Raw genomic sequence first — 15,820 nt, 5'->3', positions numbered from 1 at the left:
GTGGGGGGATATTGCTTCTCCCACGTTAGAGCTGAAGCAATTCACTGTGAAAATTGAGTGCCCCAATTACTCGTGGGATCGATCATTATCATCACCAAGGCACAGAGCAACCCAACGCTCACCCCCTCTATTTTTCCTTTCGAGCCTGCACTGCACTGCTCGTGAAGTTAGGCTGAACAGCCTAACATTAGGCCTAACTTAAAGCTTTTTAGTCTAACTGACATGAACAGTCACACTGCAGGTCGACGTGCAAAGAGTTTCACACTGCTTGTGACGTCGTTACACTCAATGTTGGGGCTACCCTGCGTTAAGCCTTAAAGGAGCACTGACACCAATTTTCGGCGTTAATATTATTGCACAGTTCGCTTCCTTCACTGAACAGAATACCCTGGGTGAAATATGAGCGGCCTGCGACATGAAGAACATTGTTCAATTGGATCTCCTTTATCGCGCCGACGGAGCAGCGCGCGGAGCGGCACTCAGCAAATGGACATCAGCGTGACATCACTCCAGGAGAGGAAAAAGGAGTGACGCGACAGCACTCGTCAAAAACTTGCGATGTCACTCCACGTGCGCGGCCCCACAAGCGGCGAGCGGGCGCAACACCCCCTCAAGCGGGCGCTGGCGACGTCCGCACAAAGCGGTGAGGTCAGGCAGGGATTCTGTCGTATGCACCGTTCGGGATGAAAGCGCGGGAATTTGAAACAAACGATTTTCAGGCCATTCAATATAATTACCTATCGCGCGCTGAAGTATTTGAAGTGCTGTTTCAGGTTCGACAGGCCATTAAGCATCGATAAAAGCAATAAAAGTAACAAAATTTTCGTGTCAGTGTCAAGCTCCCGTTTTTGCTTGCACTGCGTAGACTGGCTCAAATTAGCACACTTTTCATCGTTTATCCGGTTGACAAATCGGTAATTATTTTACAAAGCGCGAAAGAAGAAAAACTACCATGCGCGGTTTGCGGCGGCCGCACCAACTAAGGCTGTGACGTTGAGAGGAGGGGCGCCGTGATTGGACGATGCCCAAGGTTAGCAATCACACAAGTTTCGGTTTCGGTTCTGTAAAACATAACCAATGGCTTTGTTGGATGGGCATTCTCAATATCTCAGTAATCATCGTACCGCGCTTCTGCCATGTTGTCGGCTGTAAAATGCACAAGATAAGCCTCCCAGGACGGCTTGTAGTCGTAGCATTCACTAGCTGAGACCTACGCAGTGCATGAACGCCCTCCGCGTACCCGCAGACGCCCAAATGTCATGCGCTTTTCCCCCATATTTGGAGCTTGCCTCCCTCATGCCTGTATCGTAAAAAGCGTGCTCGCACCAGGCCAAGGGTCTGTTCATTCTGGCCTGTGCCCACTGCCTGCAAGCAGTCGGTGCTTATGGCAACAGCACGCCAACGAGAACTCGCTAGCGCGCCAGTGCCAGCCTGCGCGCGTTTTGTGAACTAGTTCGTGTAGCCATGAACGTTGCGGCCCCAAAAAAGGTGAACTCAATATAGAAAACATCAGCGGAAAACAAAAAAGTTAACTTACAAAAAAAAAAACAGCACGTACCCGCGGGGATTCGAACTCGTGACTCGCAAAACATTTACAGTGAATTCCTAGCGCCCCAGACTGCTAGGCTACGGAGCGGTACGCGAAAGCCTTGCTAATATAGGGTATATATTGTACAACCGGTTTACACTTTTATTTAGTTTTGGCATTTCAAGAAGCTTAGGTGACTATTTGTTGTACTGCGATCGTGCAGTAAGCGTCGCCCGAGTTTCCACAGTAGCTCACGTCTAGCAATTGCATTTCGTAGACGGAAAAGCGTTCGCAGATGCGTAGTCGTGCTGCTGACCGCTGTGCTTGTTCGCCCAGCGCAAAAAAGTGCTTCCCGCGCCCTAGTTTTACGCTGTACGGTAAAAATATCAGTTGATTTTATTTGCTTAGTACCTATATTGACTTTGCTGACTCTTCTCCCGCCTTCAAGAGGCCTTATATTTTCCTACTGGCGTACCAGTCAGCGAAGCGTCGCAGTGCAGCGCTTGTGTGAAGCGACCTTGACTTGGAGCTAGATACAGTGTACAAACAAACCAAGTAAAGAATGGCACATTCTTCCATTCACAAACGTGTCCTGCTTCGTTTCAACTAAGCGAACGAATTGCGACCAAGCAATTTTTTTTAACCTCCTTGATTGCGACGACCCGCCGGCGGCCGGCGGACGAAACGCTGGGCCGACTGACTCTGTCGGCCGGGGAGCCGTGCAGTAGCGCAGCCGTGGCGCAGCCAATTGCCAGCTCATCCCCTCCTGACGTCACACGAAAACGCCAGAGAAAATGGGCGAGCGTAAAGAGAGGAGGACAGCGTTTTCGAATTAGTTTTTCTACTAAATAAAATCGCGTAAACGCGCCTAGAGTGGTCGAAACATGGCCTGGGGACTCCGGACTACAATTTGCGCTAGTAATCCCGCAATGTTTACATATCACTTCAGTGTCCCTTTAAGGCAGCAGCACATACTTGCGCAAGTGTATTAGCCAACACTTTACTTGGGATACGAGTTCTGTGCAAGTCGTAACACGCACACAGCGTCACCAAAACATAGCATTTGAAGTAGTTTCACTGGCTAAGCACATACACAATGTTGAAGCAGTCCAACTGACTTCACAGCATGGATTGGCCCCACATTTTTTCAACTCGTGCCAGCATTGAACTGTCAGTTATTCTCTCTTCCACTTTTTCTCCAAAAATACTGCGAAGTCCCCATGCACCACGACTTATCTAGGCTGCCGATAACTGCCAACCAAAATCCGCAACTAGTAGTTGGCGCAGATGAGCAGCCCCTTTTCGCCCAGGCAAAGCAAAGAAAATTGCAGGCGACGCTTAAGGCGTTACAAATGTGAAGGTGGAAACCTAGTAGGACTGTCTGCGGATACGCCACTGAACTTCCCGTTACATTTTGCGGTCACGCCCGTTCCCACTGGACAGCACCCTCCGAAGCTCATTCCACTCGCTCGCCATCGCCAGGAGCCTTCTGTTGACCCTTCGGTACCTCAACCTCTCAAGGTGGCTCATTTTGCCCTTTCTCAGAGCCCTCTCCCCACCCTCACCTAACACTGCTGTTTGATTAGTGATTAGCGAGTGATTTATTGATACAGAAAGTGGAAAAGAAGTGGACTGGGGATATCTTGAACTCATTTGGAGTTCACCAGCATGCAATCCAGTCCCAGGGAAGGGGAGATGGGGAATGAAAGAGGATAGGTGAGAAAAAATGGGGATAAAAAAAGAGGGAGAGAGAAGGAGGGCGTAAGGCTGGCCGGCAGGCATTCGGCTACAGCCGTTGTATGAGATTCGTCTCCTCGAGGAAGGCCAGGAGAAGTCTGAATGCTTCCCGCCGGATGGAGTTGGGGCCCGTTGGGAAAATTGACGATTTTTCCCCGACGGGCCCGCGTCGATTTTTAGAGCGAGAACTCTACTATGCCACATCTTGAGAGGTCACTCATCACGTCACAATGACCTTGGACCACCGGGGCAGCACGTGCGACGTCACGCCATGCGATTTGCTGCAGAGAGGCAGCACAGTTGCACTCACTCGGAACCTCGTACTTGTCTAGGCGAGGGTTTAATGGCTGCTTCACTGGCACCTCGTCGCTCAGTCTCACCACGGCTGATGCTAGTGTGGAATTCAAGCACGCCGCCGGTAGAGTGCAAGTGTGGCATATGTGACCTGACCGGTGCACAACACTCTCAGCACAGTCTTTGCATAACGGAGCCAAATTGACCTTAAGCTCGTGACAACTAGGTTTACGGCCCAATTTATGCACGATTCTGCGCACCTCACAACGATCGTTTGCTTCCCAAATGTTCCACAAGACACAGAAGGCAGTAATAGAAGGCAGGCAGAACACTCAGTATGAGAATAGAATAGAACACAGTAATAGAAGGCAGGCAAGCAGCGGCACTTGCCTGGAGGCCCTCATTGTCGACCTGCAGGCGGGCAACCATGGAGCGCAGCTCGCGATTGGAGGCCTCGTACTGGGCCAGCTGACTTTCCAGCTCCGCCTCCAGGTCCCGGCTGCTCGCCTGGAACTCGTCCAGCTCCAGCTGGGCCTCCCGCCACCTGCACGAGAGGGAGGGGAGGAGGGGGAGAGGGGCTTCCTCAGGGCGGGAGAGAAGGAAATGCACCAGCCCCGCATGACAGCAAGGCTCATTTCCCCCATGCTCGCCTTCAAACTTGTAGCCGCTCCCCTCACTCGGAGACCACACCGACAAAATACAACTTCGTCCAATTTCAAAGACCTAGCACTGGGTAACTCACTCTGCTCCATTTCGGCGATGCAATGAATTTTAAGTGTAAAAAAAAAAAGAGAAATATTGAAAAAAGCTTTGAAATTTCGCAGTACTGCGACATATGAGCAGGAGTGACATGATGCGGACCTAAAAACTTAATTTTTCGTGTGCTCCAGGTCAGCACCCAAGTGATGCGATCAAAAACCTGAGGCCCCACTAGAATTGCCCAGCCATGTTTCTTGGTAGTGGCTTCAGTACACAGTCGCCAATCGCATGAACTAGGCTTCATGATGTCGCAGAGGTATTGGAGAATGGGGAGTTGCTGCAGCTTTAACTGTTTCCCCCAATATCTCCATTATTTGAACTTTTCGATGAAATTGTCAAAACCGTTACCAGGACAAAACAGTCTTTCTTAGCAATCCAAACCTGTAATTTGTCTTCACGGCCTCTTGAAGATAACAGTACTTCAGGGGAAAAAAAAACCACCCCATTCTCCCACTTCCTTGATGTAGCGCCGCCAAATAAAGGCTTGAGAGTATCGGCACTCTTTTCTCTCATTGTTGTGTGCTGACAGGATTTTCATTGGTCGGTCAGCACCACGTGATATTTGTTTACATTTACATATGGGCGCAGCTCTCTCTCTCTGCTGCGCCGACACTAGAGTGGCCAGTTACACACTGCCCATCGCAACCGGCAGCGGTTTCGTTGGGAGAGATGGCAACACTGCAAGCCAGAAACAAAATGGCCCCCAGACGCTTCCGATAGACGAAGTAGCGGTACTCTTTAGCTTAGTACTCTACTTTAGCTTAGGTACTCTTAAGCTTAGGTACTCTTTAGTGACGCTACTTGGTGGATTCACGACTTTTCCAAGCTGACAGGAGGCGGAGGAGTGCGCGACTCACTTGGATTCATACTTGAGGGCCTGTTCGCGATAGAAGGCCACCTCCTCTTGGGGCGTCCTGAAGGAGGGTGCCGTGTCCCCTTCCATTGCTGCTCAGGCCTGGAAGGAGCTGGGACCACCCTCGACAGGGACAGGGGAAGGCACGAAGGGAGGGGGGCCACAAAAGCCGAACCACCAATCAGGCTCGCAGCAGGGGGGGACAGACCGGCCCCGCCCTAGTCTCCATCCTGGCCTGCTGCACTGGCGTGTCTGTGCTCCCCGCAACACCCCTGTAGAAACCAAAAGGGAGGAGAAAAGCACTATGATGCACACTCTTTGCCAGAAGCTTGTAGGCCATTCTGAACCTTTATGGGCCAAAAAATAGCTCAACACACAAGGTCATCAATCGACTCAAACTGAAATACTTTCCACCAGAAAGCTGGCGGAAGTACTTTTTGTACTGCAATCAAGCAAATGCATGTAATCAATGAACAATGTTGAGTTTGTATTTATTACCGATTTTCACATTTCTGTGGTTCACCTTATTGGCTTTGTGCAAACACCTTGTAGCAGTGTACTATAAAGATTTGTTTTAACATGAATTGATTACGTTGCTGCCAAGGACTGAATTTTTCTTTACTACATTGATTTATGCATATATTTCTGTTTTTCCTCTTTTATAAGTGCACACATTTGTTTTATAAATACTTTAGGGGGCACAGACCCTGTCAAGCTGCTTCTGTTGGCTTTTTGTCTGCGCTCCTGACATCTGTATTATGGTCCCTAGCTATACCTGTATTTTGATGTCTAATAAACTTGGCTTGACCACTCCGCCAACCCCTCGTATGATAAGTTTTGGCTGTGAATTTTTGTGGTCGAGAAACTTTCGGCGCGGCCGTTTTGACAAAGGCGGTCTATGGGAAATTGGGAACAAAAACAGGCAATTAGTCTTGACTACATGTGAAGGAACATGGTCAAGCAGGATCAGTAAAGTGGGCTGCAGGCGTTTAAACCTAGTAAAACCCCATAGCGGAGTATTTCATTTGTGTAACAGCCATGCTCACAGGACCTTGCCTGGTTCAAACAATGAACCTCAAGCTTAGGTTGATGTCTGGGCAGAATCTTACAACTAGGGCCTGGCTGAACTCCAAAAGTTTCTTGTGTTCATCCACATTATTTACTTTCCCTTTGGGGGCCTCTGTCGGGATACCGCACAAGGCACAGGGGCGAGAGGTCAACAAGACATTGAAGGTATGAAAGTCGCAAATGCAGCACAATGAAAAACAAAAACAAAGGCCACACAATAAACGAAGAAAAAAAAACCTATTTGGACAAATGAGCTGTTATTAGCAACCAGAATTTTTGGCGACTTTTGCTCACTGACAATTTATTCACGTAGGTTATTCTATTCTATCACTGCGGGCGGCCCGAGTGAAACCATGTGTCCCTGAAGGCTTAAGGCATTGAAAAGGCATTGCTAGTTGCAGGCAAGTTGGGATCAGCAGTGTTGTGGAGGTTGATTGATTGCAGGGTTTAACGCGCGACGCTACACTGATGAGATGAGGCGTGCCGTAGCGGAAGGCTCCGGATTAATTTTAACCACCTGGGGATCTTTAACGTGCGCCCAAATCTCGCACACACAGGCGTTTTCGCTTTTCGCCTCCACCACAAAAGTGGCCGCCGCAGCCGGGAATTGAATCCGCGTCCTCGTGCTCAGCAGCACAACGTGTGTTGTGGAGGTTGGGGAAGCGGAAGAAATGAGAATGAAAAGGATGAAGCCCAGCAATCTTGTGGCAGGGAATCAGTGCAGGCATTTTAAAGGATGTTCTGTGCAGCTATGACAGTGTTAACGAGGCATGCTTGGCGAGGGTTTTACTTGTTCCAATGACTAAAGGCCTGACCCAAGTCCCCGACATTTTTATTGTTGGTGTGCCAAGACAGGAGAGTAAACGGAGCCTTTGTGTCACCTCTTTACAAGACCCACATATACAATCTGCCCCACATGCTCACGAACATTGCAACTGTTTTTTTAGAATCCGTCAATCGGCACAGTCATTGTGATGTCGTGCGGTGAAATGACTGAACTTTTCGCACATACTGCTTGCAGACTGTTGCCACCTGTTGCAAAAGTCAGGAACTTTTCAAGTAGTACTCCACCACCACAAAGGAAAATAATGAATAAATGTAAATTCAAATTGTGACAAGCATGGTGCTGCGACCTACTGCAAAGAAAAGGGCTAGAAGAAGGTAGGGGAATGGGGCACAACAACCAAGAAAAAGCGGCAGTCCTCGCAACCACCACTGCAACTGCCCACCAGTCATATTTTCTCCGCTTCCTGGTAAAGGTGTCTTGCATGCGCATCAGAGTCTCAAAGAACGTGCTTCGCCATAGTTTAGTACGCTGTCAGGCTAGAATGAGCACAGTGGGGTTGCGTTGAGCTGACAGCAATCAAGGCTTGGCCTCCGTTTGTGTCTGTACAGTATTTGCACAATTCTAACACATGCCCTTTATCGCTAAAAGTAGCCTTCAAATCTACGTGCACGCGACGATAGGGATGAAAACACAAATCAACTTTCAATGCTCCCCACTTTACTTTCAATGCCAGCGGGAGCTGGATAAGCAAGTTTATTATGAAGCAGACGGGAGTTTCGCTGCCACAGTTGCGAGAGTCAACTAAAATGTCTTCTGCCAGATACTTGGTGCCACATCTTTTACACCTGCGCGATAGAATCAGTGTCAAATTATTTTTTCAAATTTTCTTTAATCACAATCGGGGGTGCATTACAATCGCGCAAATACGGTGGTCCTTCACACCACATACAATCTCACAAGCCTGATGGTAGTCTGTGGGGGCAAGATTTGAACAGCGGTGTGAAAGTGCAGGAGCGAAAGGGTGCACATTCCACAGTGCAGTCTCCAACACTGGCAATACGGTGTAGCCAGTGTTTAGCGCCTGTGGCAGCAAATCCAGCACTGGGTCAATGTCAGCAGGCAAGGAACGGTGGAGCTCTTGAGAAGTACATCTTGGCATTGCCTTCTACACTACCTCAAATGCCGCGAATACTGGTGCGGCCTGGGATCCAACAAACAACTGCATTTCTCCTGCTGGTTAATACCGGCTATGTCCACGGCCAATTTGCTCATCCAGTCGTGCCCACAGAGGAAATGATGGTACATGGTACACCCCCTGCACGCAATCGTTAACTAGTCTTGGCATAGAGCGTGTAGTACTGTCCAAGCTCATGTTAACCTGGATGCACGGCTCTCAACCGGTTTGGCGGAAGAGAGGTTAGATATGGCTTCGTCCACGTCACGTTAGCCACCTCCAGTTCACGCGTGCGCCCTATGTAATCTTTAATGGCAGTTCGGAGATTACAAAAAGGCTTCGGCAGACTGCGCCCACGTGACCAGCGGCGAAACCGCGCACACTCTCCTCGAAGGAGAAAGCCGTCCTCCCGGCGGCAGCAAGCAGCACGCACGCGCGGTCCCGATCATCTGGTCGTCACGACGGCCGGGCCGCGCGTCTGCGTTCCCGATCCCACGCGGTCATTTGTCTTTTCGGCGCCGCCGCCGTGAACGTACCGGCCCCCCGCGCGAGGTGCGGCGCCGAAGGGCGCGGGCGGGTCAACGACTCCGCCGATGTCGGCTAAATGAGTACGCGACGAGTGCGATGTGCACGCGCTGCCCGCGGTTAAAGACTTCGACCGGCTACTCTGCCGTCTTCCTGGTCCCGGAACGTCTCGAACGCCGCGGTCACGGCTCCGCCAGTAGCGGCCAAGGCCGGGCCGAGATCATGACCGCTTGTCTCAACGCGCGTAGGAATAGATTAATCGCGAGTGATCACAACCACTCCGATGTGGTGATGAAGAAAGGCGGACTAAAGATCCAGCGTTGTCCGCTACGTTCGAGTGCCGGTTGGCCTTCGCACATTCGGCGACGTCAGCGGTTCCGAATGCATTCTTCCCCCGCAACCTACCGTCTAAAAATACTCGCTGCTCCAAAGCTGGGAACGATTTTGGGGCAACTAGGGGTTTCCCACCCCAGGGTGCCGGCGTGCTGAGGGGAGGCCAACGCACGTGCGTCGCGCTAGGTCGCAACAGATACAGCGAACATCTGCGAACACGGCAGCCCATCGGGTATCGTAATATATTCAAGTTCACTCACTACAGGTAGCGTGGAAGCAGCGACCTACTGACAACCCAGCTGCAGATTTACGTGCGCATATTAGTCATCGACAAAGCAGAGTAAATTTTAAAATGCAGCTGCACGGTCGCGCCAACGGAGAGCGATAAATGTCTCTCAACACACACGAAACAAATGTGCCCTACAAAAGCGCCGCTTTCCTCGCAAGGCGCGCGGGCTGTGAAACGCAACAGATGTTGGACGCGTAAACAAAGCACCGGCGCCGGCGGGAGAGACGGCACGACGGAGCATCGGGCCGTGCGGGACACGGGCCGTCGATCGTCTACAAGCACGATTCTTGTTGACACATCAGAAAACTGATAATACGTTCTGCGTTGTGGACAAACGAATGCGATAGCAGTGACGCACACCAGGATGTTTAGGAGTCGGTACAATAAACAGACGTTTTTAGGCCTAGTCTGCGGATTTTGAAGAGCACCGGCGAATTAAAAAGTGGCGGCGTGAGACTTGCCAAACCTGGTTCACTAACGCAAATGCCAATTACTACAACAGCGTCGGGAAGCTTTCCCCAGAGGAAATAACTGTTGTCAGACTATTGAATCTTAAAAGGCTATTCCGAAAGTATGACAACCAGTGAAAACTATGGTTAGCTTGAACTGCTGCTGCTCCTGCCAGAAAGATTAATCACACACACGCACACACACGCCAAATGCTAGAACTAATCTCCTCGCAAATAAATTTGAAGCTCAACATGCCTCCCTTTGCATGGAATAAAAACTCGGCATTTCCGGAAATCAGACCTTTCTATCACATTCAACATAGAAAATTTAACGTTGCGTACATGCACTGAAATGGCAACTTTTTTTTTCAGAAAGAACAGTCAAGATGATTTCCCACGGCCCAGTTGTTGAGCTCGCTGGCTGCACCCTCAGCCAATTCAGTCAGGTCTACACTACCTGCCTTTGTTGCTGACAAAATAAACAAAAGCGCATGCAGATAAAGCATCTTTTCACCTGAAGCATTAGAACCGCAAATTCACGTTACCAGCAATACATGACAAGCGCGCCTTCACTCGTACAAGGCTTGCCACCGTTAGCAGATAACCTAGTACCTGTGGTGGTGTGTGGGCTCAGAGCAGATGGGCATCAAAAAGAAGTTTACAAGGTTTCCCGCACTTGTAAACAACAACAACAACAACAACAACACAAAAAGATTACTTGGATAAAACATACTAAATCACAAGTAATCATGGTTACCCGCTTGGACCTATCCAGTATATTTGAACTTGGACAACCAGAACACACAATTCAGTGCGTAATTTCAGCTGAAACACCTTTTGGAAGTTTGCATTTCACCCAGCACAAAAGCATTGTTGTAACCACACGAGGAAAGCTTGAAAATTTAGGAAAATCCAAGTGGAAACACTCCTGTAGTGGGTATGTACATGGAAAATGTCAAATTAGAAACCTTAAAAAGTGAATCTTGAGTAGGTCACAACTTAACCTCTTTCTCTCAGCTCTCTAGACACAACAACACTCATTACTTGAACTGCCCTTCAACTCAAACTCACAAGTACAATAGAGCAAAGAAAGAAAACAATTGCAGACAACACATCATCTTAAAAAGGTCAAAGACCATGTCAAGAACTCTTGATGTGCGGCGACACGATTATGCTTATTTTCCGAGGTCAATGTGGTACAGCCTGAAAGTGGTTGCTTCAAAATGAAAAATGCACACAGGGTGCATATGTGGGTAGATGACTCAAAATATACACCATTTCCAGGTATGAGTTAACAGCAGCAATAGCTCATGTAATGTGTCACTCCACCGAAGCAATGAACTAATGATGAGAGAGCGCATTTTGAAAGAAGACTGCGCTTAATCATCTGCTTTTTATCACCTAGTTTGTTTGCCATTGAAGCAAATTATAAGATTAGATCCAAAAAATTGCGGAAACAACTTGTGTCACGCTTAAAATACTCGCATCTGCCAGTTTTGGGTCAATGTCCTTTAAATGTCACGTCTCGACCAACAATCACGCGTGTTTTAAATAAAGGGGTTCAGCCTACGGTTCCACGAGTTTTTTTTTTGTCTTCAACAAAAGTACTGCCCTCTCTGATCACTTGTGTGGCTGGTTTACCCCGGCTCCCTCAAGTTGGCAGTAGTCCACACTGGAGTACAATATTGAGCCTTCATGTGTCTGAAGTGCAAGGTGTTCCATAGCTCGAAGCGTTCATGTGTGTGCCTGTGTGTTTACTGCAGAGGGGGCATCCACCAGGGGCTCAAAACAAACTGTCCGCTGAGCTTGCAACAATGGCGGCATAATACAATGTTAACATTGTCGCCATTAGTTTTTACACTAGTACGGCTAGTGTGCTATGGTAAGGGCCAGGGTCATTACACGACTGCCAAACCAGTAGCAGGAAATGTCCTGCTACTGGATATGTCTCAAACTCTCATCAGTGAGCGGGCTGGAGTCGCGAAATTTAGTCCAGTGAGGGCCGGAACCACGAAGAAGGTTGAAACAAAAGGGGAAGGGGGGGGGGGGGGGGTTAACAAAATGTCACCTAACACTGCCATTTGAAAGAAAGAAGTCCTTTCCTACATCTTGTAAATACGTCTCTGGCCATTCCTGAAGGGAATATGGCATCAGGACTCGAGAAACATATGAATTCCAATCTCCAGGATGACTAAAATCTGGACGCCGATTCTGAAATATAACACATTTGTTCCATGGTGATGGTTCAACACATTATGACTGCATTGGGTACCTCTCAAAAAAAAATGCTTGAGCCCAGTCACGTCTGTGTAGCTTACCAGAACAAAGCATTAGTAATCGCAATAGATGAGAAAACAATGCGAGTACGATATAGGAAGGTCACTAAACTTTATTCCTTGAGAAGCAAAATATAGCCGCTAGCTTGATGCCTGGCAATGCTTCCCATCTTTTGCTGTATTTATTTTTCGATGAACCAGTAGATGCTTAGCTACTACATAAAGGAACACCAATAGATTACTTGGAGTGCACCACCAATAGGAGTGCAAGACAAGTTACCACTAGCGCGAGTAAAAAAGGCCCAATCACATTAAATCCCCGCATACAGAGGATACAAGATTTTACACAAGCAATCACCAATACAACAGTTGGCATGCATTCACTTCTGTTGCACACAGAGGACAACGGTACCGGCATGACCTATAATGTGCCCACAGCATATTAGTCTGGTGCAAGTGATTTTCAAAAGGCTGTTGGCTGATGCATTCCAAACCACCCAAGAATAAAACTAACAGTAGAACATGAAAGTCTCCCCATGGCAAGCAACTGTGCAGACAAGTGCGAGTAAAATGAGCCTAGCCTACCACATTCTTTCACAAAAAATTAAAGACGTTCCACTCAATGTGACAGCTGTCGGAATTGCAGGGCAGCGATTTGCCATAATGGGCTGTAGCGCCATTATTCGCTCTACCTTACAACCCAGCACGCTCTTCGCCGCCCTGTCCGATTCCTCTCCTGGTGCATTCAATGGAGGTTTATCCAGCGCATTTCAAATTTCCCGCCTTCGCAGTGCTCGCGCGCCCGCTGACTGTGAAGCTGCGCCAGCGGGAGTTCTGTTCTTTTTGTGCTTGCTTTTCCTCCCGCGCGTGCCGGCATTGCACCACCACTTTTTTTCGCTTACTATTGTAAAAACCAACCCAACGAGTGTTCCTAACTAAATAAACACCAGCGTTGTCGGTTCACGATGCATATTTTGCCTGAAATGTACCTGCGGTTTTCTTTGCGCAAAACAACAGGGAGATGTATGACAAGCGCTAGCAGGTCACGGGTTTCAAACGGTTATGACTATATAAACCGCTTGGCTTTCGAAGCCTCTGTGGAACGCCCTACAACGATACCGTGGGCTCTTTTTGGTTCCGTTATCTCGCTGCGCCGCCCGATTCCAGCAGTCACTTGACATTAAGCGTTACAGCAAGCTACAACACCAGGTGAGCCCCTGAAGTGCTCTGCCCTTAAAAGGCTAACAAGTCCCATTTGGCCAACTAACTCAGAAGCAAGCTTAGGTCACAGTTAAACAGCAATCACAATTTAACATCTTCCACCCAACTGTGAAAGCTTCCTGTCAATGTAGCCGTGGCCGGTGATGCTGAGCATATGTATGTCCCCTTGTGATGCAACCTATCTCGCATTTCGTGCCTTATGTGTTATGTAGCACTACAGCTAACTCCTGAGCAGTATCAAGACATTTAAAATGAATGCCTTTCATGCATGTGACAACTTTTCTACAAAAAGAAGCCATACATTTTTTTTGACAATGAACAAATGTCTGCAAAATACTTTAATATTCAAAAACAGGAATTCCAGGAACATCCACACTCAATTTCGCCTAAAAATTTCAACAGCCCTGAAAGCTTGTTTCACTGGCAGTACAGAGGACAGAGTACCTCATGTAACATGGTTTGAGCAACCTACTGAAGAATTTTGTAAAATGTCATTCGTATACAAACCATGCTATTGCACATTAAAAGAGCACCTACTCCTACCCTTCCCTCCTGAGCCAATCGCAGCCCTGAAAAAGGTAGCACCACAGTAACTGATGACTGGGACAAGCCTGGCTGCACACTTTCCAGTAAACAAGAGCCGACTGACAGTATGGAAGTTGCATCCACTGTGCGAGCAACAAAGTTCACCTATACTTAATCGAACCAGGTAAACAAGTCGCAGCTGAAGATGGCTACGGTCTTCCATTGCATGCGACAATGGTGACGTGTAGGCATTGCGCCCCCTCCAAATTCCTTCGCAAAGGGGACACGAAGAAAAAATACAATTTTGTTTTATTGGAAAGGTTTCGTGTTCTGTAGTGCCCCCAATGCTTGTTCAGAAGCAAACAATGCTTTATTCACTGAGAAATTCATCAGTTCAAGTTAAAATTTTGATTCTCACGCAAAAACGTGTTCGAATGTTTGAAAAGACAAGAAAAGGTCTTTCAGCTAAACTTGGTGTGAAGCAGACTTGCTTACTGCTAGTCAATCTAGATGGGGGCACCACACTGCAGCAAGCCGTTTTCTGCCTTTGGTTGGACGATTGATTGTGGGGTTTAACGTGCCAACGCCTCACAGGCGAAGAGGCGCCCCGTAGTGGACGGCTCCAGATTATTTTGACAACCTGGGGATCTTTAACATCCGCCGAAATCTCAAACACAGGCGTTTTTGTTTTACGCCTCATCAGAAAAGCGGCTGCCGCGGCTGGGAATCATACCCGCGTCCTCGTGCTCAGCAGCACAACGCCTTAGCCAGTGAGCCACCGCGGCAGGTGCCTTTGGTTGGTTTCTGACCACATTTAAACCTGGCTTGTTTTTGTTCAGGGAGAAAATACTCATTTCGTGAAACATAGTGCTCCCTTGACAAATATGGTCACGTAAAGCACCGTTGCTTGTGTCAATCGGCCAGTGTCGTCTAAAACAACCCTAAAGAGCCACACTGCTGTGCAGCTAAAACAAGCATAGTGCGTGCAGTACCCAAAGCAGTACGCATGGGTACTTCAATGTTTACGTGTGCTTCCGTAACTTCCACTGTTTGTCCCACAATTCTTAGGGATTTGAAAAGAATGTGCCCTAAAATTAAGTGCAAATAGCTCATTCGGCAAGCTTACAAGCTCTGCCTAATTTGAGTTTGGTTTTGCCAGTCTCCGCCAATCGCAGAGCTGGCTGGTATGACATCATAGGTTCTGTTGGGGGAAATGAGCAACTGGGTCGCATGGGCATTCCCTTTTTTCCTAGATATGTAGCTCATCTGAGCGAGGTTTACGTCAAAAGTGCTGTCAGCATGATTCTGACGAGGCAATCTTTTTAAAAGAACAGAACTTGCATTTTGTCTGCATGGCCCCTTGAATTAGGAGTTGGTAGCACAGTGTTCCCCTACAAGTACTGAGGATTTTCACTTGTACAATTCCTAGCACTCTATTCACTGTAGCCATGGTGGTCTGGTAGGACTAAATGGTAAACTTTTGCGTTGCCTTCCCTCGTTTGGCAGCCAGTGACTGCATAGCAAAGTTGAGCTTTCACCCGAAATGACATTTCACAAGCAGCAGAGAATCAACCGTGGAATGAGACAGTCCACACTATTCAACCAGATGACCGGACTGCCTTACAAGAGCTACAAGAGGCCTACCAAGGATGACAAGAAGGCAAGGGAACAATGTACAGCAGCACGATGCAAGTGCGTTTCGGCTAGCTGCAGGCGTGTCTCGAACGAGGAGAGTGTCAACAAATACGGATGAAACTATGGGAACGCAAGCCTGCAAGATGCAATGCCAAGTAAGCCCGCCGACAGTGGACAGCCGAGACAAAAACAACACTTCCCCTGACAAGAAGTGCATAAAGAGCAGCCCAATAGCAGGAACCTTTGCTTTGTGATACGCAAGCCCAACACAATGATGGCAGGAATTCAAAATAAGCGCAGGAGATGAGTGCTTTGCTGCAAAACTCAGATTTCGCAGTGCACACAAAAAAGTTATTCCAAGCACAGC

The 15,820-nt window shown here is 48.2% G+C and overlaps 1 protein-coding gene across 4 annotated transcripts in view; it reads right to left on the bottom strand.

Annotated features, from left to right (window-relative positions):
- Nucleotides 1-15,820, bottom strand: part of LOC144138688 (nuclear distribution protein nudE-like 1) — a 56,510-nt gene that overhangs the window by 37,531 nt on the left and 3,159 nt on the right. For all 4 annotated transcript variants that reach the window (XM_077671090.1, XM_077671091.1, XM_077671092.1 and 1 more), the window contains exons 2-3: nt 5,176-5,443; nt 3,950-4,103 (exon numbers count right to left, since the gene is read on the bottom strand). In XM_077671090.1, the coding sequence (XP_077527216.1) occupies nt 3,950-4,103; nt 5,176-5,261 (240 nt within the window). In that variant the 5' untranslated portion in view covers nt 5,262-5,443. The remainder of the gene's footprint in view (nt 1-3,949; nt 4,104-5,175; nt 5,444-15,820) is intronic.

The sequence above is a fragment of the Haemaphysalis longicornis genome, unplaced genomic scaffold, assembly GCF_048455015.1.
Source record: "Haemaphysalis longicornis isolate Haplotype H1 unplaced genomic scaffold, Haemaphysalis longicornis Haplotype H1 scaffold_5, whole genome shotgun sequence".
Classification (NCBI taxonomy): domain Eukaryota; kingdom Metazoa; phylum Arthropoda; class Arachnida; order Ixodida; family Ixodidae; genus Haemaphysalis; species Haemaphysalis longicornis.
This window is presented reverse-complemented; position numbering and strand designations above follow the sequence as displayed.